The 22,751-nt window shown below is 38.0% G+C and overlaps 1 protein-coding gene across 1 annotated transcript; it reads right to left on the minus strand.

Annotated features, from left to right (window-relative positions):
• Positions 1 to 9,218: 9,218 nt before the first annotated feature.
• LOC136429584 (uncharacterized) lies at positions 9,219 to 16,660 on the minus strand. Its single transcript, XM_066419418.1, has 5 exons — positions 16,559 to 16,660; positions 13,605 to 13,868; positions 12,480 to 12,597; positions 10,681 to 11,449; positions 9,219 to 10,375 (listed from the first exon to the last, which is right to left on the minus strand). Exons 1-5 carry the CDS (start codon positions 16,658 to 16,660, stop codon positions 10,228 to 10,230), a joined length of 1,401 nt encoding a protein of 466 aa, XP_066275515.1. The 3' UTR covers positions 9,219 to 10,227.
• Positions 16,661 to 22,751: the final 6,091 nt, after the last annotated feature.

Below are 22,751 nucleotides of genomic sequence, written 5' to 3' on the forward strand. Positions count from 1 at the left end.
TAGAAATGTGGACTTGTCCAACTGCTTGGTGATGTTATGGGCGCTTCTTTAGTTGTCCTCAGTCTCGTATTGTCCGTGTGTGAGGGTCCAATCCTTTGTCAGCCTTTTTATTCCAAAGATGACCGGAAGCATTGTGAAATAATAGATTTGCTGGATATATAAATAGATGGTCATTAAATACATTAGTAGTAATATAGAGATGTAATGTGTGGGGGTTCAAGAGATTCCCGCCGGACTGTATAATTACTTTCTGGGAACGTAAACTGAGAACGGAAGTTTGCAAAATACACGTAGCATGATGATACATTTTGCCTAAAACGACTCACTGCAAACAATACGAACCTATAATAAACAATGTGCCAAACTGTCAAAACTTAACAGATATGAAACATATGAAAGACATTAACATAACAATAATGATATTCTTTTGATATATCAATGGTGAAATGACAATCATTAACAACTAACAATGACCTTGCAGAAACATTGTGAGATATTAATAGATATTCAAGAAACAAGAATAGATTGTTATTAGTTATTTTACAATTTCCTAGAAAATAGATATGAATAAAACATTTTCCTAGTAGTACATAGAAAGCAAACGTGGGATGATAAAATGTATCAACGTAGAATTACGAGTTCCCATCACTGCCGCTTGAAGCTATTAATGAAGAAGCCTTAATTGTTTGCAATGACAACATGTTTAAACCTGCCAAAGCTTGCGGGGAAAAAACAACACCCTTAACACTTGATGCGTCGTGGATCCCAAAACAGGTTCGCCGATCATCTTTTCACCCCGTTTCTGTGACCTTGCCTCAGGAGGTACGACTAATTGATGCAATTTTCCAATTCATTAAACCTCTTTTTTCTGTACAACATAAGGACGGGACGTGCCAGCCAAACATGTTAACCGGAAAATCACGCCCTGAGGGGTGCAAAACCAAGAAAACCACAGGTAGTCAGAGCTTTATCTGGCAGAAGTTGCAATTTGAAAATGAGAATTTTTGAATGTATTGCTAGTATTGCTGATAAAAAGTATTTCCTATGGAATAAACGTAAAATGAGTATCTAACATCTTATGTGACTGTATCGGAGGGCCAGGATTAATTAGGATTGATTACCATGGCCAATACTGACCGACGGAGGCCATATATAATATATACATTAAAGGGCCAGGCCTCGGAACTTTAGATTAGTGATCAGATGTCTTAGTCTTGCTGTCGTTCTTAAGCAGTTGATATGTAGGAGATGAAAGACTTGAGTGATTATTTTGAAGGGTCCGATAATGAAATGTCAAAGACGTTTATGTTTATGATTAAATGTTTTACAAGATCTATTGGTCTTGGAAAAAACGACAAATCATAGTGAAGTAATATAGATGCAATTAGTCTATCTAATGGCAATCAAATCTATTCTTGTTCCAAGAATGTCCATTATCTCATAATGTTACCGGAAGGCTGTTGTTGTTTGTTGATAGCTGTTTTTTCAGCGTTAATTCTTCTTGAATTTATTTTATTGCTCTGCTGTGTTGGGTATATCAACGTTGTATACTGGTTTTAGTTTATTGCAATCAGTCTTTGGGGGCACAATATGCCATAAAGATATCAATTTATAAAGCAAATATTGTAGATATCCGCTTCCAGTTTACGTTCCTAGAAAGTAATCATACATTCCGCCGGGAATCTCTTAAACCACCCACACATTACATTATCTAAATGTATCTAATGACAATCTATTTATATCCAGGATATCTCACTGTGTTTCCTGAACTTTTTCGTTATAAGTAGACTGGAAAAGCTCGGATCCTGACAAACAGACAAGACAAGGGTGAAGACGACTTAAGAAGCGGTTATTACATCGTCGAACAGTCTGAGAAGTCACAGTTGTGCCGGATTTCTAACTTACGTAGACGGTATTTCATAACCAGTATTCAGGTTAGTTCGTATATTCAGTATCTCAAAAGATGTCTTTAAATCGAGCATTATCTGTTTTTCATCAGTTCACGTGAACTTTGCTCTTTCTGTTATTGAATACAACATATTACTACACTAACGTAATGGTCAGATTTAAATGTATGATACAAATGTTCTTATTCAAATTATTCATTTTTGGTGGTAAGCTTGGACGTCTACATTTTAAAGGTAACTTTCAAAACTGGCCACACATAAAATAATTATGATACCTTGAGAAGAAAGTAAAAATATAGTTTATAAACCATGGGGTTATTTCGTATGCTCAGCAACCACAATTTTAAACTGTCACTTCAACTTTCACTTCAATTGAATATGAAAAAAATCATTTTGCATTATCTGTCTGTTCATTTCACTCCATGTGAAATATATTTTTTGTCAAACATATTAAATATATGTGCTGGTATAGGTAGAAATGTTGTTATTCAAAATGTGTATTTTTGATAGCATGCTTCGATTTTCTCTCACAGATTTGAAAGAAAACTGTGAAAACTGGCTGGACATAAAGTCATTTTTTCGTACAATGTTCTGCAGCATGTCATCGTTCCACCTCCTGTACGTGACCCTCCTTTGTACCGTGCTGTGCGGCCTGACTCTCGGCAACGTGCGCCGCCCGACCGCAGTGGCGTGCCGCTTCTCTCGGAACATCCGAAATGCCCTGTCGGCAAGCAGTGTTCTAGACGTGAGTGTGTCGTCAGTCTAAGCCCTTTCGATTGTTAGATAGGGAGGTCTCCCCCCTTCTATGTAAACCGACCCTATATGTAACGGAAGGATATCGGAAAGGTAGAAATAACTGCGAGGGAAAACGCCCGCTTTCCGACAGCTGTTCTCTACCTAAACATAAAAGGGGGGAGGTTTCCTCCCTTCTATGCAAACCGAACCTATATGTAACGGAAGGATATCGGAATGGTAGAAATAACTGCGAGGGAAAACGCCCGCTTTCCGGCAGCTTTTCTCTACCTAAACATAAGGGGGGGGGGGTATCCCCCCTTCTATGTAAACCGAGCCTAAAGGTAACGGAAGGATGTCGGAAAGGTAGAAATAACTGCGAGGGGAAACGCCCGCTTTCCGGCAGCTTTTCTCTACCTTAACATAAGAGTGGGTTATGCAAACCGAGCCTATATGTAACGGAAGAATATCGGAAAGGTAGAAATAACTGCGAGGGAAAACGCCCGCTTTCCGACAGCTTTTCTCTACCTAAACTTAAACGGGGGTAGGTCTCCCCCCTTCTAAGTAAACCGCGCCTAAAGGCAACGGAAGATATCGGAAAGGTAGAAATAACTGCGAGGGAAAACGTTCGCTTTCAGACAGCTTTTCTCTACCTAAACATAAAAGGGGGGGATACCTTAGAATAGAACTGCTGTTTTTGTAAGCTGTAGCATTAACACGGATAAAAGAAGATCAACTAGAAGATAGGTATGGACCTTATGTCTAATTTTGCTACAAAGTAGACGTACAATGTGCGTGCACATGCATGGTGCGTTGTTAAAAAAAACTTATGAGAAATGACTTAAGCGGGATCGGTGTTTACTGCAAATGGGTGTATCTTAAAGATCGAAGATGTTTGGGGTATACCAGCTTTTCTCCAAGATTCTAAAAATTTAGGCACTATTAGTCCCCAGGAGAGAATATATCTGCTTGGAGAATAGATTGGTTACTGATGTACCATAATGTTTCATCTATACGATGTATATAAGGATGCCTAAAGTCCATGGAAAGATATAGCATGCATTTAATTCATATTAACGAACGCGGAAAGGTTGCGGAAAGCTCAACTCTTACTTTCAGCGGCATTAACGGCCCCGTAAACTCTGCTGAAATATTTCCCGACCTTTAATTCTTGTTTCCGTCATTCGGAAAGTTTGCTTAAATATTCGATTTCGTGCTGTGACAGATTGGCTCTACTACATTTGTACAGACTTTCTTATGTGCAAAGTGTTTCAAATACCGGGTAACCCAAACGACTTGGAATACATAAAATGGCCCGTATGACTGTATACGTATCGAACTCGTACCTAAACTACGCACAAAAAGTTCGGAAACTTTACTTTGGTTGATCATATTTCCGTTGTTTCTTGGTCAATTTCAATGAATTATATATCGTTGGAAAGCCTGTGTAATTTCCTTTCTTATGATACCCAACTAATTATAATTGCAATCTCATGCAGCGAGCGCCAGGCCTGCTTACACGAGTGGGTTGTAGAAAAAAAGTGCCCAAATTTCCATGTTAGTGTCAAACACTCAGCGCAGCGCCAAACCCATTTGTGGTGGTGTTGTCCACATCGTGAATGGAACAGTGTGTGGAGGAATGTTATGTTCACAGCAACAGATAAGAGTAGATTTGTTTAGACTATTGGATGGTTTAATGAAAGTGTGGGCAACAAGGAGAACCCTACGCTTACTGTTGCACAGATAGACTGAGTGATTGTTTTGTTGGAGTCAGTGTCATGGTGTAGGGCAGTACAACATTAACTGACAGAGGAAAAACCAGGCTAATCATCCTAAGCAACCTCGATGTGTCAAGACATAGAGACATCTTTCTCAATCCAGTCACATTTCCAAGATCCTTACCTCTGCAATATGCAAGGTCTGCAAGATGATGGTGCACGTCCATACAGAATGAGAGTCATTTCAGACCACCTCCAGGATGCAGGAATACAGAGGATAGAATGGCCCTCCTGCAGCCCAGATCTCAAGACAATTGAACACAGTCTCAGACTCTGTGATTACTGATCAGCTTGGGTGAGCTGTGCATGGAAAATGATCAACAGAACAACACTGGTCGACCTGCGACGACTCATTGTGGAAGAATAGCCAGGGGCCGCGTAACAAAACTGGTGACAAGCATGAGGAGGATTATGCCGGGTTGTGGTGACTGTGCATGGCTTGTGTACTCAGTATTAAGCCACCTTCATCATAACTGAAGCTCCTTTACGCATTTTATTGTTGTTTGGATGAAGACTATCCTTGGCTTTCATATTAATTTGTTTTGTTTATTTAAGTTTCATATAACCATCGTACAAAAGCACGTGCTACCAGCAAAAGAAAAAATACTGAATTGAGCGTTTGACATTAATAGGGTAATGTGGGCACTTTTCATGTGACCTGCTCGCATAAGCAGGTCTTGTGCTCGTTGCATTAATTAACAACTATATTAAGTTTGGTATCATGGGAAAGAAAATCCCACAAGCTTTGTAATGATATATAAAGCATTGAAATTGATCAAGAAATAACGGAGATATAATCGACCAAAGTAAAGTTTCCAAACTATTTGTGCGTAGTTTATAATAGTGAGTGCCGAAGCCATTCCATACCTGTGTACAAGCATATGTATACTTTAAACTTCGATCAACTTGTATATCGTAGCAAACTACCCACTGTGGCGAGGAAAAACTCTCCGGTAGCTACATTGGAGACTCAAACATTCTCCTGGACAAGCCATAACGGGTAAGTAATCAACTCTTCTGCCTGCCTTCCTTCAAAGCATATATGTTCTAGCTTCTAAGAAGCTTTAAATCAGAATAGGCCACGGTGGCTCGATCCTGTCTCGGTCGGTCACGTAAATTTGCCGTTCCCGTGTATAGGAGAACCTCAAACGTCAAATCTTTGCGCTTGAAACAACCCAACGCACTTATCGTGAAGAATAACGTTAGATATGTTCCGGTGGCTAACGTTATGTATGTTGCGGTGTGCTTGGCTGAGAACGCGAGTCGTAGTGAAGCCGCTTTGCCCTATTACTAGCTATTTGAAAAAAAAATCGTCATGCTCCACATTATTAGAGGATAGCTATTTTACATTGATAGCTAGCTAAGCTTGAACATCCATATACAATATCCAAAGAAACTATTCTGTTTTCAGAGGGGGGAGTTTTGCCTTTAATTAGATTGATTTTATTGTAAATACATGTATGCTGACAGTTTTGTTTCCTAGTAAAATAAAAAGGATTGAGTATTTCAAATTTTGTGAATCCACGTTCCTTTTTAGGCAAATCCTATCCAGCGGGCACGACTCCTTGCTCCTGTCCTCGGCCGGTTTAGAGATACCCTTCTTCGCCTGGCCAACCGAGAAAGCAGCGGGGAACTCAGGGAATGTCTGGAGAGTTACCGAGAAGAACAAAGCACCCTGGCCGACATGCTGTCTTCCTTTGTACGATATGTCTTCATCTGTTCCACCTTTAAAATTAATCATGCACTTCTGTATGCTCTGCAAGAAATGTAATTCGTTACTTTGATCGATTGATTGATTAATTGATTGATGGCCTGATTGCTTGCTTGATTGTTTTATTGATTAGATAACAGGCGTTACAATAAAGGGCAGGATTTGGGGCAAATTACCACAATTTAAATAGAATTAAGCAAGCTCTTTCTTCTCTTTTTCTCTGATGATGTATCAGTTCCAGTGCAGTTAAAACAGAGTCTAATAGAATGGACTTACCATCATAAAAAGTATAGCCTGACTCGTACATAGCTTGTTAAAGAGGCTAAAGTAAAATATTGTTCTTTCTATATGGCTGACGAAACGCAAATAATTTTTGGGTGTTTTTTTCTCACCTAAGCAGTGAGTAACTTATGAAGAACTTTTTGTTCTTGTTTTGATGTACCTACAGGTGACTGAGATCAAGGAAAGCACCAGAGCGCACGCGCCCCTCTACCTGACCCTCGGGACGGTTGAAGACAGGGTCACTCAAGCTTTGGCTGATTATACAGAACGTGGGATCTCGCCGGTCAGTAAATTAAAACAAAGAAACAAAGAAAAACAGTTTTACGTGTTAGGGACATTTACCTTGACCCTGTGGATGTGTATATATAGTACCACGTAGAATAGTGAACCTCTCCTTCTTGTCTTGGCTTTGTCTGTGTGTGACAGTTTTATGGTGTGTTTCGCCGGACTAAATCGCGCTCCTAGCGGCCGGCCCGACGGATAGGGAGCGGGTCATTGACCTCCACCAGCGAGAGATTGTGTAAACACAGGCTAATGATGTCTGTGTTTGTTGTTCTGTTCTGACAAATGCAGTTATGTATTTGTCACATTCTACGCACGCCATATGATCAGATCAAGGGACAATAGCAATATGTCTGCAACATTTCACTTGACAAACCGTTGATCTGTTTGTAAATATAGTTGGAAACTGTGGCTGTGGATCCGGCCTACTGGCGACTGGTACTGTTGGACATGGACGTCGCCATGTTGGAATTGCGCCGCGTCGGCCATCTTCTGGCCTCGACGTGTGAAGACTAAACAGAGCACAGCTCTACTGGAAAGATACCTCGTCTTGCACTATGTGCATATATGTAAATGGCTAAAACCCATCTGTTTAGTACCTAATATTTAGGACATTTATTTTGTAAAACAACTAGAGCCGCAGAAAAAGAATAATGTTGCTGCTTGTGATGCTTGAATTCAAGTTAACGATAACATGCTAGCCATAAGTGGTTTATGATAAAGGACGTATTGAATGTAGAATTAAACTACATTTCTAGATATCATAGAAGAAATGTAATATATAGATAATTATATAGAAAACTTGATATAATATAGTAATATGATACAATACAATGCAATATCATACAATATAATATGGTAAAATGATATCTCGTTAGCTATTTAAGGAGAAATTCACAATATTGAATAAAACAAGAAATTAAAAGAAAATTGTTGACGCAGGTATGAGGTATTTAATTTATTGTTGTCGGTGTGTCTGATAAATATCGGTTATGCGTCAGTAGTTTAATAAATACGCTGTCAGTAGAGTGGCAGGAAATATGTGGCGAGAGTAATAAACAATAGTAAATAAAGTAAATAAACAACAATACATATATGTACAATGAATATGTAACGAAATAAAAACTTTTTTGGTGAATGGTTGTCAATGGACCCTATGGCGCCCCTCCCGTAAAGATATTTTGTATCAGCCTTTGTGCTTTTCTTCCTAGAAAATATATTGGCGGTACACATGTACTCAAGTTACAGATGTTGCAATAACTGGTTGGCTTAATCATACATTCACAAGAATAAGCATATTAGTTAGAAAATTGTATTTATTTCCAAGACGGCTGACGTACCTGGGGCTACATGTTCATACTTCTGGACTAAATTCAAATTGTACAGTAAAGGATTATGGGAGTACTTTCCCATGATTCTTAGCAAAATTAGCGTTCTTGTTTAAAGAATTGGTTTCTTAAACTGTCTGATATGAAGAAAATTGAAACGATTTTGCTGACTTCATCTTGGCTTTTTTAATATCTGGATATTGTAAGTGTTTAAACAGTGTTTACTAAGAAGAGCACAATACAAATTGTTGCAGCTGAAAATTATTTACCAAGTAAAACAAGAAACAATTTCTGAAACTTCCTTCAATGATGTTGATGAAAAAAACGCAAGAACATGCAAGAATTTCATGCTAGTGATAGCTTGTTTTGAATTCCTCGTTTTACTTCCAGTTCTGTATCAGTATTAGGTTAGGTAAGTTGAGAAACATAGTCTTGTATCTTCTTGTACATCACCAAGAAAAACAAGGAAACCAAGAACATCTAAAAATCTTATGCTATTTATATCTTGTTTAAGAGTTCGTACATTTTCTTGTATTCTTGAAAGGACTTGGTCAAGATAGAGAATAAACCAATCCATGTATCTTCTGGGACATTACCAACAAAAACAAGAATCAAATCTTCTTCTTAGGAAAGTCTGACAAAAACTGGCACATTGCAAGAAAAAATCACATGGGTAGATTCTATAAAATACTCCATTTGACCAAACAATAAACAAATCTGGTGTGAAGACAGCTTTGATTAAATTGCTGTAACATTCTTGTGAGTGTTAAACTAAAAATACTATGGAAATTTTACATTGGACTCTCCTATTACAGAAGCTGAATTAGACACAGCGATTACCAATTTAAAAAAACAATAAATCGAGTTGTGACGATATGGCAATAAATATACCCACTTAAACTGGAAGCTTCCATCAATGCAATTAAACACAATATTAGAATACGCCAGAACATGCTAGCTTATAGCCTTTCCGCAGACGCCCTTTTGTGTCTTTTTCATCTAGACACATTAGGTGCTAAATGCTGGGCTTCTGGAGTTCGCAAGACGCTAGAGGAATGCGGTTTTGCCTATGTCTGGCATTCACCCCTGACTTTTGCTTTGAATTCTTGTCAGATTATTCCATCCATCCACAAACGTTTGAAAAATATGTATTTAAAATTTTACAAACAATTACGAACGTACAAAATTTTTGAAAAAAATTACAAATTCTCGACACAGAATAGCCATCACAAAGCTTCGGATTAGTTCACACAAACTAAACATTGAAAAGGGGAGGCACAACCGCATTCCTTTGCAAGAAAAAAATTGGCAATGTTGTAATTTGAATAGAATTGAGGACGAAAGTAGTTTTGTTGTGGAATGTACATTATACAACGATGAGAGAAATATTCTTTATAATTGTATACAAGATAAGTTCCCTAGTTTCAGATATGTAAACAGCACTGAAAAATTCCTATCCATTATGGTACTGAACAAACCATGTATTACAAGTTCCATATCCAAATACATCTACAATTGCCTTAAGAAGCGAGAAAAAGCCGAACCTGTAAATAGTAGACAAGTATAGATTAGTCCTACTAGACGTCGTAAGATATTACCTTCTATTACGTTATATCATCACCAATGTATGTATTCCTTTGCTTATCACCATAACATGTACCTAGCTTGAATGTTTAAGCATAAGTGTTCAATAAAGGTCTTCTTTACTAAAAATACTATCTTCACTTAAGAAATACAAAAAACGCTACGGAAAATATAATCTACATGACATTCATGTCATGACATTTCACGCAGACATCAATTCTTGAAGGTAATGGATAGTAACAATATAATGGCAAATCGGAAAATAATCATGATAGTGAATGGTAACAAATAATAATATGATAAATCAGAGAATGAATAAAAATGGTAATAAATGATATCTTGCTAATAGAAAACATTCTAAAATCCATACATTAAATGACAACATAGTTAAGTTAAGAAATACGCATCGAATTTTGTCGCTACCTTGTATTTTTTTTACGACCAACATTCATATGGACGTTTTAGTCAATTTTAATTGTATTTGGTTTAAGGTGCACATCAGTGCATGGAGTGTACAGTTACAGATTGCGATTAGGTGAATCATATGGAAAAAAAAATACATGCACATGTATGCCAGCTTGGCAGAGGTTAACAAATGTTCTCTTATGGCTCATATGGAAGTGTTACACGATGGTGCCGGGTAGGAGAAAGTCAGGTCCGGGGATCTCGTCCCCGGTACAGCGACAGACTTCCCTAAAGTACTCTCGTTCCCACTGCCCCATCCAGCTCGATGAAACGTCCGGAGCCCACTTCTCACCAGGTTTCCTCGCACTGTAATATTGATAACGTAACGTTACCAATTATCGTCCAATTCATTCAAAACGTCATTCATCTTAAAACCGCGAGGACAGAACTAAATGTTAAACCCATGGGACTGACGCTAGCATCATACATCTCGACATGTGGACATGACCCAAAGGGGACGATAATTGGTAGCGCACGATCATGTTATGTTATGTTTTGTTATGTTATGTAATGTTATGCTATGCTATGTTAGATAGGGTTTTCTAAACAATTATTAACAGCAAAAGGCAGTGCCTGCTGAAGCGAAGGAAAACAGACTTAGGTGGACTTACTTTGCACACAACGAGGACCCTGCTTGACTGTCCTCAACCAATGCTTTCTCGATCTTATCTCTGTCTTCCCCTGGCTCCTCCGGACTCCACTTCAAACCGATCTTCTTCATCAGAAGACGGAATGTCTTCTTCTTGTCATTGAGGAGGACTGAGTAGTAGATGACGGCATGGAAGAAATGCCCAGGCTGCCTCTTCTGAAGATCGGCGGCGCATTGCATTGTACCGACCCACAGCGCGCACAGGTCGAACAGGCCCTTGCCACGTTGGCGCACGGTCGAAAACTTCGGGTCGTCTTCAAAAACCCCGGTGTCCGGAAGTAGAAGAGCAAGGAGCATCGTTCCCCACCTTAAAACCTTGTAAAGCACGTAGCTCTGCTGGACAAAGGCTCGACTAAAGGATTCAGTAACTTCCAAGCCGTTTCTGTACATGAAGACCGTCTTGGCTGACGGGACGGCACGAGCCATCAGGTCAGCAAAGAGTATGGTTTCGACCCTGTGCTTATAGAATATGACGTCACGATGACGTGGATCTGACCTGACGAGATTGTAGTTCATCAAAGTGACGACGTTTTTCAAAAGGGCTATAGTAGACTCTTCATTTGACAGAACCGTGGGACAGCCGAGATGAGATGGAGTCCGGCCATGTTGAGATGACCACTTGAGTCGATGGAGAGCCATGGATATGACGGAGAACACATCAGGCTCACTCACAGCCTGTGCCATCGAAGTAGCCTCCACAAGTCGCGTTACCAGAGTCGACCCACATCGTCCTGTAAACAAAACAACATATACGACGTGATGCCTTTTGTCACTGTATTGCTACCTTGGACGACATTAGTTAACTAGTTACCTTCGCCAAGAATGGTATGCTTTCGGTTGTGGAGCGGGTGTGGTGTGGATGCGTATTTATGTCAACTGCATAACTCGGGAAGATGTGGATGGATCTTGATGATATTTGCAGCTGATCAGCGGCCATTGAAAGGATGTTCAAATTTGAAAATAGTTTACCTTGTGTTTTCCTGCGGTACTGCAGTGGGCGGTGTATCTATGTTTGCTTGTTAGTTTGTGGACAACATAATTTCACATTACTGTGGATGGTCCGGCTTGATATTCGGTAAATATGTAAGGGTCTTAGAAAGGAAGATATGTATTGGTCTCAGATAGTACTCCTAGAGGCTAGTTCTAAAAGTTTGAGGTATAATTTTCTAATAGGTCTTGGAGCAGGGAGTAAGTAGTGCAAGGTTGGGCCCCCTGGCGGCTTGTTTTGAACTACAATTGGCATTCTTGTATTAAAAACTGGAGGAGGATAATTCATGCAGGGGTTGATGGATTTTCATTGTTTTGGGTATGAATGTCATGATTAAAATAATGAAATGTATGGTATGCAAATAAGGGCTTGATCTACATAAACATTAGCAGACTGTATAATTCCATTGAAAGCTAGTATTTGAATAATAGAAAAAAAATCTAGTCTAAGATACCTTGCGAATTCCCAGGAGTAAATTATCTCTAACAGTGCGCATGTTATGTCATATCAAAGCTAAAATACAATGAAATAGAGAATATGGCCTATAAAAGACATGTGCAATTAGAAAAAGATGTACATGTCAGATGGCTTTCTCATACCACTAATACGGATCATTAGATGGAAAGAGAAGGAGACAGAACTGTCGGAGGTCGGAGTGGACAGTTGGCAGTGCATTTGCATTATATATCAATACCGCTGCAAATTATACATGTTTCCTTACCACGTATGTATTTTTCTAAATAATATGTCAAACGTAAGATTTCACTCCTTACCTGTCGTGAAGATGAAGACTTCCTGCACATGCGCAACCTTGTCAGCGACGGCACTCGCCACCTCCTGGAGTTGCTCCAAGGGAACACAGAGAACCTCGGCTGCATTTCGTCTCTGAGCCTTCAAATAGGAAGAATGATGTTTTCTCTATTATGGAGTCCATTCAAAGTCACCAAGAGTTTGTTTTAAAAATATTGCTAATTAGTTTGAATTATTTTGAATAAAGAAATATAAGTCACAATAGTTCTAAATTTAAAGTAAAATTGAGTATGGAAATATAATTCATTTGAATCCAATTAGATATTTTAGAAACATTTTGAAAGGGCCTGCACAAAAATCTCTTTATTGAGAATAATTTGCAAATATCTATGATTCTTCTAAATTTCGAAATATTTAGAAATGGTTAGAGCATTTTCTAAATAGTGGATTAGTGTAATTGCTCCATTAAAGTAGGTGCTAATCCAGCCCTATCTTCTGCCTTTTTAGATTCCACTGCTGGACACTGTTATGTCCTTTGTGGCAAGCCTTCTTTGCATGGTGCCCAAGCATAATTCGAAAAGATGTGTGAATCGCTCTCTTCACAGCCCACTGACCCATTTACAAAATGTTACAAATAATTGTTAAGAATGCTAGAAGATGATAGAATACCGTAATCAATATTTAGAAACCATTAGAAATATCATATTCCATATCACTAATATTTCCAAAGTTTTACGCAACTGGGCAAATAATTATAAAGTTGAAATGCCATCAAACTATTTTCCAAGGTATGAAATCTCCTAGACAAATCTCCTTATTGTTAGATTGCTAGCCTAATTCCATCTCTATAAAACAGAATCGAATAAGATGGCACCAAAGTGATGAGGAAGATCACACATCTTTGCGTGATCGTTATATACTGCTAGCCATACTGCAGAAACAGCCAATGACGTATAAGTAGCCTGGTTTCATGTAAACCGGTCTCCGGGTGAATTTTATTTTCTACATGCGTTGGCATCTCACAATAACAAAGTTGTCTGCACCCAGTGTCACATTGATTACTCGAGCCTTTGCAAGTGTAATTCTGAGGACACACCGTTCCTAAATAGCCATAGATGAAAAACGATAGAGTGACAAGTAGAACAAACCTGACGGAAAAAGGGGTGTGATTTTAGATCCACACCATCAACGGGTCTGATAAGCACCACCACTTCTTGTTCCCAGTCTACACTGTAAACAGAGAACTCGTTCCCACGACGAGCAAAAAACTTTGCCACGTCCTGAACTTTTGTTTCTTCGTCCGTTGGTAGGAAGTCGTCAAGGGAGTTATTGAGGAGGTCCTCAGCAGTCTTTAAGGGCAGCCTTCTCTTCTTTGGTATCACCTTTCGAGTGTAAGCCAGCCGTTGCTTAGTCTAAACAAAAGAAAAGACCGGACAAAAGAAAATGTAGCACATATAATTTTCCTTTTAATTCTTTGTATCAGGCCATTGGCCTATATAAAAGCAGCTTAAGTTCCATGACCTCAAACCTTCGCCGACTGGTGTTAGATTTCGAGTGTCGGATCAAAATCTTTCTCATTTATTATGCAAATAAGTAATTCTTAAACAAATTATATGAAGAATTCCTTTTCTCTACGCAAAGGACACAAGTTGTATATACGTTGATGAAAGTTAGACATCCAGGTAGTAAGATACGCCAAAAATAATTACTCAAGCAACTGGATAAAGTTTTGAAACAGTCAGACGTTTCAGACAGCATCCACTGTCTTTCGTCAGTGACTGACGATAGGACTGAGAACACCAGTTTTTATACCAAAACTCTGAATAGGTATGTTAATGAGGTTAAGACAATTTAGGATGTCTTGAAGTAGTCTTTAACCCTCAAACCACCGTAGCTTTTTTACGACTAATCTTACCGTATGGGGTCAAAACTGACCCCACAATGTTTTCTACAAATATAGCTTTATTGGTGACTATTTTTGTGGCTTTTATATATGTATAGTTTTAGTAATCTATAAGAGACAGTTTGACATGAATAGGTGTGAATAATTTCTGTTCATTATGATAATTTATGCAAAAATAGGGAACATCGTCTTTTGCAACTAACGCTATTCAGACAAGTGGGCTCTTTTGAGGCCTGCGCCAACACTTGATGTCATATAGCATCTGAATGTTTTACTCTAGAACAACCAAACTTGGTCACCTTTGCTAAAATTTTGTTGGCAACAATTTTAAATGAATGAAATAACTTATCAAGGTTTTCATGTTGCTATGGCAACCGCCTTCTTCGAGCCATATTTGGAAAAAGTCGCTACTTTTGGATTTTACAATGTAATTCTAGGGCTGTCTTTTTAAACTGCACTTATTTTCTGACATCAATACCAACCAAATTAATTCACTATCACTTTTTTGATTTAAAAGTCATAATTTATGCATATCTGATTACGTCATCGGTCAAAATCAAAGATGGCGGACGATATAATTAGATTAGATATAACCGGCTATTTCAACCTCAAATTTCATCATTACCATGTTTATTCAAACAGAAACAATCTTAATATAAACGCTTTGGTCCATTTTTATTGTGTTATAAGGTTATATGATTAAAAAATGCATTTGAAATGATTCAAGATGGCGGAACCAAGATGGCGGATTTCGCTAGTGTAACTTGATATGAATATGATTTTTATGACGTCATTTTGACGTCGTTCCTGTTGCCATCTACTAATAACGTCTTTGGATATATTATGATTTATCATACATGATTTCTACTTAAGTTTTATCGTGTACCTTTGAATTATATGGAAATATCCAATTTGTTTGTTTTCGTCAATAAAGTCACATAAATGACGTCATAATACGTCGCAACGTCATTAATATTTACGTTCATTTGAAAAATTTGTTTTTTTCACGTTTCTACAAAATCATATTTTGTAACTATGATCATGATAACCCTTATCATACATGTTACTGGATGACAAGTATCAAAGAATAGGTAATATGAGTGCAGATTTTGCTGGGGTCAGTTTTGACCCCACTGGACCATGCGTAAACTTTCTAGAATAACTTAATCAACAATGAGCCAATCTCGGTAAAAACTTGTGAGAAGTTATAAGACATATATAGAAACAAACTCATAGAAGGAATTTTGTTTTCGACTCGAAATGTCAAAATGGCACTTCTTGATATACGCCTGGGGTCAGTTTTGACCCCATACGGTGGTTTGAGGGTTAAAAGAAGTTGTATATAGTACGAAATTCTTATCTCAGCAATGAAGGCCATTGTGGCATTTCTTATAGATTATGTAAAAGAGGCCCTCATTTACATGAGTTATGGCTACTAATTTCCGCATTTACTTAATTTCCAAATGTCGCAGGAAGAAAATCTCCATCATTTACCACTATGAAATTTTAGCATTAGCATTTGCATATAACTACAGACATTTAAGCCCCTATCTCACTAGGCCGCGACTTGTTGGCAATTTATCGCAAATTACATTCGCAAAGTTGTCTCGCATAGTTACCAAGTTGTTCCAACGTTGTTTCCAATGAACAACAACTTGTCGCAGGAAGTGGTGATATTTAGGTTATTATATAAGAAATGAACGGATTTGCATTTAGCCATCGCTTGGGATCCGCCATCTTGGATAGGCAATCTTTAAATTTTGAAAATGCACATTATCGACTTTTAACCCAAAAACACTATCAAATGGACTAGAAATGTTAATCTAAAGATTGTTGAAAAATACCAGGTAGTGACAAATGTACACTTTTACTTATCATATGGTCCGCCGTCTTTGATTTTGACCGATGACGTCATTAGCATAATTCATAAATATCAAATCATGAACGTTATATTAAATTAGGTATGGTGTTGATAATGTGGGAAAGCAATTGGTCAAGAAAAGCAAAAGAATCTTGAAACCTCAAAGTCTCCAGAAAGAAAAAAAATGTCTATGTAGTTTCGGAAAAAACTGGAATGTATCATGTTGAGGGCCTTTTTTCCCCCCGGCAGATATGAATTGTGTTATAAAGTCCTGAATGTTGTTACCAAATTTGGTGTGCAGAGAGTTTTTGGCATTGAGCGAAGACCAATTAACAAACCTTGGGCCTTGGTGAAGACTGTGTAGTGAGTAGGAAGTAGACAACGATGACGACTGCACTTAGAGAAATGGCAATGGCTGCGGCCACTGTGAATACATCCATGGTCGTCCAGAGCCCTTATTTCAAAACCACACGATCTTGTACGCAGTGCTGCTAGAAACAAAGACCTGAGGGGAAAAAAAGAATTGTCGTTTCATTCACATTATTCATCGCAAAGTCCGTCTAGGCATTTGTGCACTGTTATTCCAACCGAATGACCTGCGCTACTTGTGGACTCCATTTCGGACTGGGATGACTTTGCAATAGATCACATTAGGGCAGAAGTATTTTCTTGATATTTCAATTTTCCCGGTGTTATTTTGGGAAAGTCTGTTTTTGCATTGCTGAAATATGCTGTAATTTCTTGCAAATGCAATTTTTTTCATGAATGAATCAATAATAAAGTCCACAAGCCAGACCTCATTTTGTACCTCTAGGTATCACATATATCCAACAGAGCAATTGCTGATCTGAAAAGCTAATGTATTGTCGATTTTACCCTCTTTTTATCCACGGTTCATATGTCCGTGATCTCATATTGATTGGGTCATACCCATTTTACCATTCTGACTCTTTTGCAAAGTAAGCCTTTCTGTTCCTTGTTCTATATGGGGCATATAATGTATGTAGGCTAATCATTTTGTATGTGGTTTGCATGTATAGTTGTCGAAGACCTTAAAAAGAAGTTTTACTTTTGTTGTGTCAATAACGATTGTTGTATATATATATGACCAGACAAAATTCTATATGATCAATAGTGAGTCTAAGAGAAATGTTTTGTCATCATAATCTAATAATAAGAAACTGTTATACAACGAAACAAAATCAAGTGAAGGTTTAATCCTATCTAGAGTGGGCGGGGGGTGCCGGCTAAAAGTACCCGCGCCAACTTTGCCATCGTATAACTGCCAAATGACGTATGCTAGGACTAGGTTTTATTCCTCAACCACACTAGTTTTTATTCATGTATAACATCATTTGTAATTTTTATGACTTGATATTCATAAATTATGCTAAGTTGATGATGTCATCGGTCAAAATCCAACATATCAGACCATACTATTAGTTTGGGTATTAACATAACTGATATTTTCTTAACAAGAAACATTGAGATTAACGTTTCTAGTCTATTTTCATAGTGATTTGGGGTCATAGTGATTTGGGGAAAAAAATGAATTTTCAAACATTCCAAAATGGCCGATCCAAGATGGTGGATCCCAAGGGATAGCTCAAAACAAATGACGTCATTCTATGACATAATTTGGACGTCAACGTATTTACCATTAACGTCAAATATCTTGGTATATGCCTTGACATCAATAAGACATCATTTTTAGTTTAATACTTTTAGATATTACGGGAATTCCCTCTGTAGCCAATGAAATCACATTAATGACGTCGTAATTACGTCATATTACGTCATTACGTTACCAACGTTACAGAAATTATTAAGGTTTACGTGTACATCACTCCCCGGAAATTTGGTGATGAAGACTCATACCGTTTGAAAGTTATGAGGAGAGGGGGGGAGGTGAATGATCAGGGGTTAATCAGCATGGAAAGGCCCCTGCTAAAATTTGAGCCAAAAAATATGAAAGCGCAGACCCTGCCATTTTGTAGTCAGAGTATGTCTACTTTCATCGATTAAATGTGTTACTTGGTCATGGAGGAATATTATGTATGCTTTTCGCTGTTTTAAATATGAGTACTAAACCTCTTTTGTTATTCTCAAGGGGTCCTCGAACGTTGAGAGATATAAGTGGTAAGTTACGCAATCTCATATTCATTGTTAATTTGCATAAATGCTGTGTCTTTTGTTGATGTTTGCAATCAACGTATTACGATCCTCCTCCGCATAATTCACCGTTCGGAAAAAAAAGTTAAGGAGGCCGTTAACCCTATCCAGACTGGGCTTTTTTGGTATATCTGGGACTGGGGGGGGGGGCTGATTCGCCCCCCCCCCTCATAATTTCCGAATAGTATGATGTATCATCACCAAATTTATAGGGAGTGATATTCACGTCAAGGTTTATAATTCCTGTAATTTTGGTGACGTTATGACGTAATATGACGTAATTATGACGTCATCGATGTGATTTTATTGGCTAAATAGGGAATTCCCGTAATATCTAAAGGAATTAAACAAAACGGTTTATATTATTCATTTTAAGGTATGCAAAGACATGCAACGTCAATGGTTGGTACGTTGACGTCAAAATGACGTCATAGAATGGCGTCATGTGTTGTTAGTGATCCCTTGGGATCCGCCATCTTGGATCGGCCATTTTGACATTTTTAAAAATCCTTTTTTTCCACTTATGACCCCAAAGGACGCTGAAAATAGACTAAAAACGTTAATCTAAATGTTTCTGATACAGAAAATGTCAGGTATTGACGATTTTAAGGGCGAAAAAGCCTGCTGATACCTGAAATAGTGATATAGTCCGCCATCTTGGATTTTGGCTGATTACGTCAACAAATTAGCATAAATTATGAATATTGAATCAGGAAAGTTACATCTAATTACATGTTATGTTATACATGAAGGAAAACTAGTATAGTTGTGCAAGAAAACCTGAGAAATATCATTGTTTTCAAAATATTAATGATTTTTGCATAAAATGCCAGTCAGAAACCCGTTGCCATGATAAACTTAAACCATTTTTATCAAATTGTTGCCAACAAAATTTTAGGAAAAGTCACCAAGTTTAGTTGTCCTAGCATACATCGTTCGGCAGTAATACGATGTCAAAGTTGTCGCGGGCACTTTTAGCCCCCCCCCCCCGTCTGGATAGGGTTAAGTACTTACCTTTGACTCTTCACAATTTCATAATCAACTCCCCTAGTGTAATTTTTGTAGCAATAATTTGCTTTGCACAGCCAAGCAAAAGGTCCAGAGTCCCAAAACGCGTACGTCAGATCAAGTATGGCCGACAATGTTAATTCAGAAGTTGAAAGACTAGTCTCGGGTCGCACCACTCTGTTGTCGAGGTGGGGCACCTTTTTGTTGTTTTCGCTGTGGCTCAATAGGTGAGATGTTTCTACGGCGTTTCTGTCCTGCTGTCTGTTCTGTTATTTTTTTCCGGCTAGTCCTTTTGTAGCATCGGTGCTGGATCTCACCTTCTTTATGAACTTGTCTATATTCCCTCCGGGATGAGTGGATAGTTCCAGCTCGGTGTTTCTGCATTCTTCTGATCAACTACTTCCGGTCCTATTGAAACAAGTGCTTGTAGAAAAGCTGTTCTTGGCTTACAACTTTATTGAAAATGTACAATAAGTTCATTACAAAAGCTATCAAGAGTAATTATGTACACAACACGCAATAAAACATACAATTTTATAAAACTCGAGACAACAATTACAACGGAAGCACACGGCTGGAATTGCAGGGATATCGTACTTATCCACAAGTATTTTTGATCAAAAACGTAATCGCTAGGATCCGAAATGATCCAGAGGGTTCTCTTTAGCGGGAGTTTTGTTTTTATTTTGACGTGCAAAATGCTAAATGAGCGGGGTAGCTTTATACATGGAAACCCACGCTACTCTCGGCACACTTCCGGGTTGGTTGAAAGCCAAAATTACGCCAAAGGCCCCATATATCTGCAAATAAGTGTATGTTTTCCCGAAGAAAATTCTTATACTTATACATTTCTTTACTAGAATATAGATATGTAGTTGAAGTATGTAGTTATTTTTAGTTAACGAGTGTAACCATTTCAAACAAAGAAAACTCGTGCTGCTGCCTGCTAATAGTGAGTGTGAAGCATCCGTTTAACGGTTTTCCGTTACAATGAAGGAAAAAAGATGTCCTGTTCAAAAGACAAAGGCATTGTTTATATTAATTGGATGTTTAAAAAGAGAAAAAGAAATCAGTATATGTACCGAGTTTTTTTTTTTTTTGGTTATTATTTTTGAGATTTTTTTCCCTGGTGAAATCTTTGGTCAATTTTGGCCAGTTTTGCCCAGTCGAATGCCGGCTTTTTCCAAAACGTCAACTAGACATGTTTAGCTGTCCAGTGGAGGGAAGTTTTGGGACATTGAAATGCTGGAAAATGTACTTTGAACCCTGTTTTTGTTCCTTGTTTTGTACATAATCTGAAGGGCATCTGTCCAGGTTCTCCCTCCCCTTAAGCACCGTGCACTCTACTGCGCAACTCATTTGGTAACCCCTCCCGGGTAGGGTGGGCTCTGTTTTCCTGAGACATACTAGGTGTAAAATTCGTCGATGAAGTGAGGGATCACACTTTCTGTCCTTCATGTGCTAGGTAATAAATGGTCAATCACTCGTTCAGCTGACAGTGCGTAATAAAGCAATACGGGTGAATTTAAACCCCTGAGTGCGACACCCCACCCCATCCCCATGCCGACCCCTACAATTAAGGCTTTGTTCTACCCACGTAGGGTTTGTGTAGAATGTAGCTATCGGTTCTTTCCGGCATGTTTCACGAAATACAACGATACTTCATTGTGCACATGTCATAATCTTTGACTGCCAAAGAATGTTTTAAGGCCATGATTCAAATTGATGTCACGATGACCTAAACGATATTTAAATGCATGTTCTCCTCGAAAATGGTGTCTTCCTCATCTCAACGAGAAACAAGACTTTATTTCGACCTTTACCGTATAAACATACACATAAAGGCACATGTACAAGGGAACGCACATATAAGTCGCATACACAATATGTTGTGTTTGCCACTTTGAATAAGTTTAATGTGGAAAGCATTACCATGGATCCCAGAGATCCCGTGGCCAATGGACACCCTCCACACAGACACACACACACACAGACACACACACACACACACACACACACACACACACACACACACACACAAACACACACGTACACACATGCGCAAGTGCGTTTACAAAAATTCATCAAAATTGTCTTCAAGTGCGCATGAGTTGCGCATTAACATCTTTTGGGTTGAATTCAAGTTTGCGGAGGAGAACTTGTTTTCTACTTACTAGTGACCCACCGCTATGCAGTCTTATTAACCGAACCAAAGAAATTATTTATTTGTCTGCAAACTTTACCTAAACCAAAATGCACAAGTCAAAAACATGTTACATAACTCATGCGGTCTTGTATAAACGAACAAGTGTTAAAGGGGCTATACACACGCACATATGACTCACCAAGTTCTGTCTGTCTTTAAAGCCTCCTTCATAATTTTGAGTTGATACAACTCGGAACTTAATGATACAGAACTGTAACATTTCCGGACTACTTCAGAGACTTTTAAGATTTAATGTTTAGTTTAAGAAGTTTTACAAGGCTCAAGAAATTGACTCTTATTTAGCTTTAGTTGGAATAATCTAGTATTGGTACTATATTGTACAACCTACTTAGCTTAATCAGTGGTGTGATAAGGAAGCAGATCTGTCTAAAAAGTATTTCAATGAATAAATTGAAAGAATTAGACAAAAAGTTTTTGGTCAAAACTTAAATGATTTAATTGACCAAGACTGTAAAAAATGACACATTGTTTTCATCTATCAGTTCATTGTGTACAATTCTATTTCATTTCATTTCTATAAACATAATACTTTTCTAACAATGACAATATCTCAATTTAATGATATAAACTTTTAAGTGTCTCAGCATCTTTCTCAAACTTTCTATCTCAAAAACATTAATACGTCCAAGAACAATATTCTTTATCGTTTTCAGCATTTCTTTGATGAGAACTATGTGAAAAGTATCACAGACATTTGAAAATGTATTACATGAATTTCACGCATTTCCTATTAACATATACAAAAGATACAAAAACACATCAAGGTACCCTAAATCCATCCATAGAATCAGGTTTGTATAGTCACCAAAAGACATTAGTTTGTCCAGGATAACTCTATCAACTGCATCTGTCCATGAGACTGGTTATGCATGGTGCTTGAACAACCACTTAAATGTACAATTAAATTTTGCACAGGTCAAAATGAGAATCAAAGCCATGTCTATCAACTAAAGATGGCACTGACAACATACATCCTCTACATGTAAAAAGATATGAAGAAAGTATATGCAGTTTAAAGCATGACAACAGAATCGTGGTCCATAATCAGTCCTATTCCATGCAAGGCTTGCTCTCTCCTCTCATTGATATTGACTTGCCATACCATACCCATGTATGGCAAGGTA

The sequence above is a fragment of the Branchiostoma lanceolatum genome, chromosome 3, assembly GCF_035083965.1.
Source record: "Branchiostoma lanceolatum isolate klBraLanc5 chromosome 3, klBraLanc5.hap2, whole genome shotgun sequence".
NCBI lineage: Eukaryota > Metazoa > Chordata > Leptocardii > Amphioxiformes > Branchiostomatidae > Branchiostoma > Branchiostoma lanceolatum.

Coding starts and splice junctions, on each gene's coding strand:
- LOC136429584 (XM_066419418.1), bottom strand. CDS start 16,660: ATGGATGTATTCACAGTGGCCGCAGCCATTGCCATTTCTCTAAGTGCA. Junction 13,869..16,558: donor AGTCTTCACCAAGGCCCAAG/GTTTGTTAATTG, acceptor TCTTTTGTTTAG/ACTAAGCAACGGCTGGCTTA. Junction 10,376..10,680: donor GGGTCCTCGTTGTGTGCAAA/GTAAGTCCACCT, acceptor TCAATATTACAG/TGCGAGGAAACCTGGTGAGA.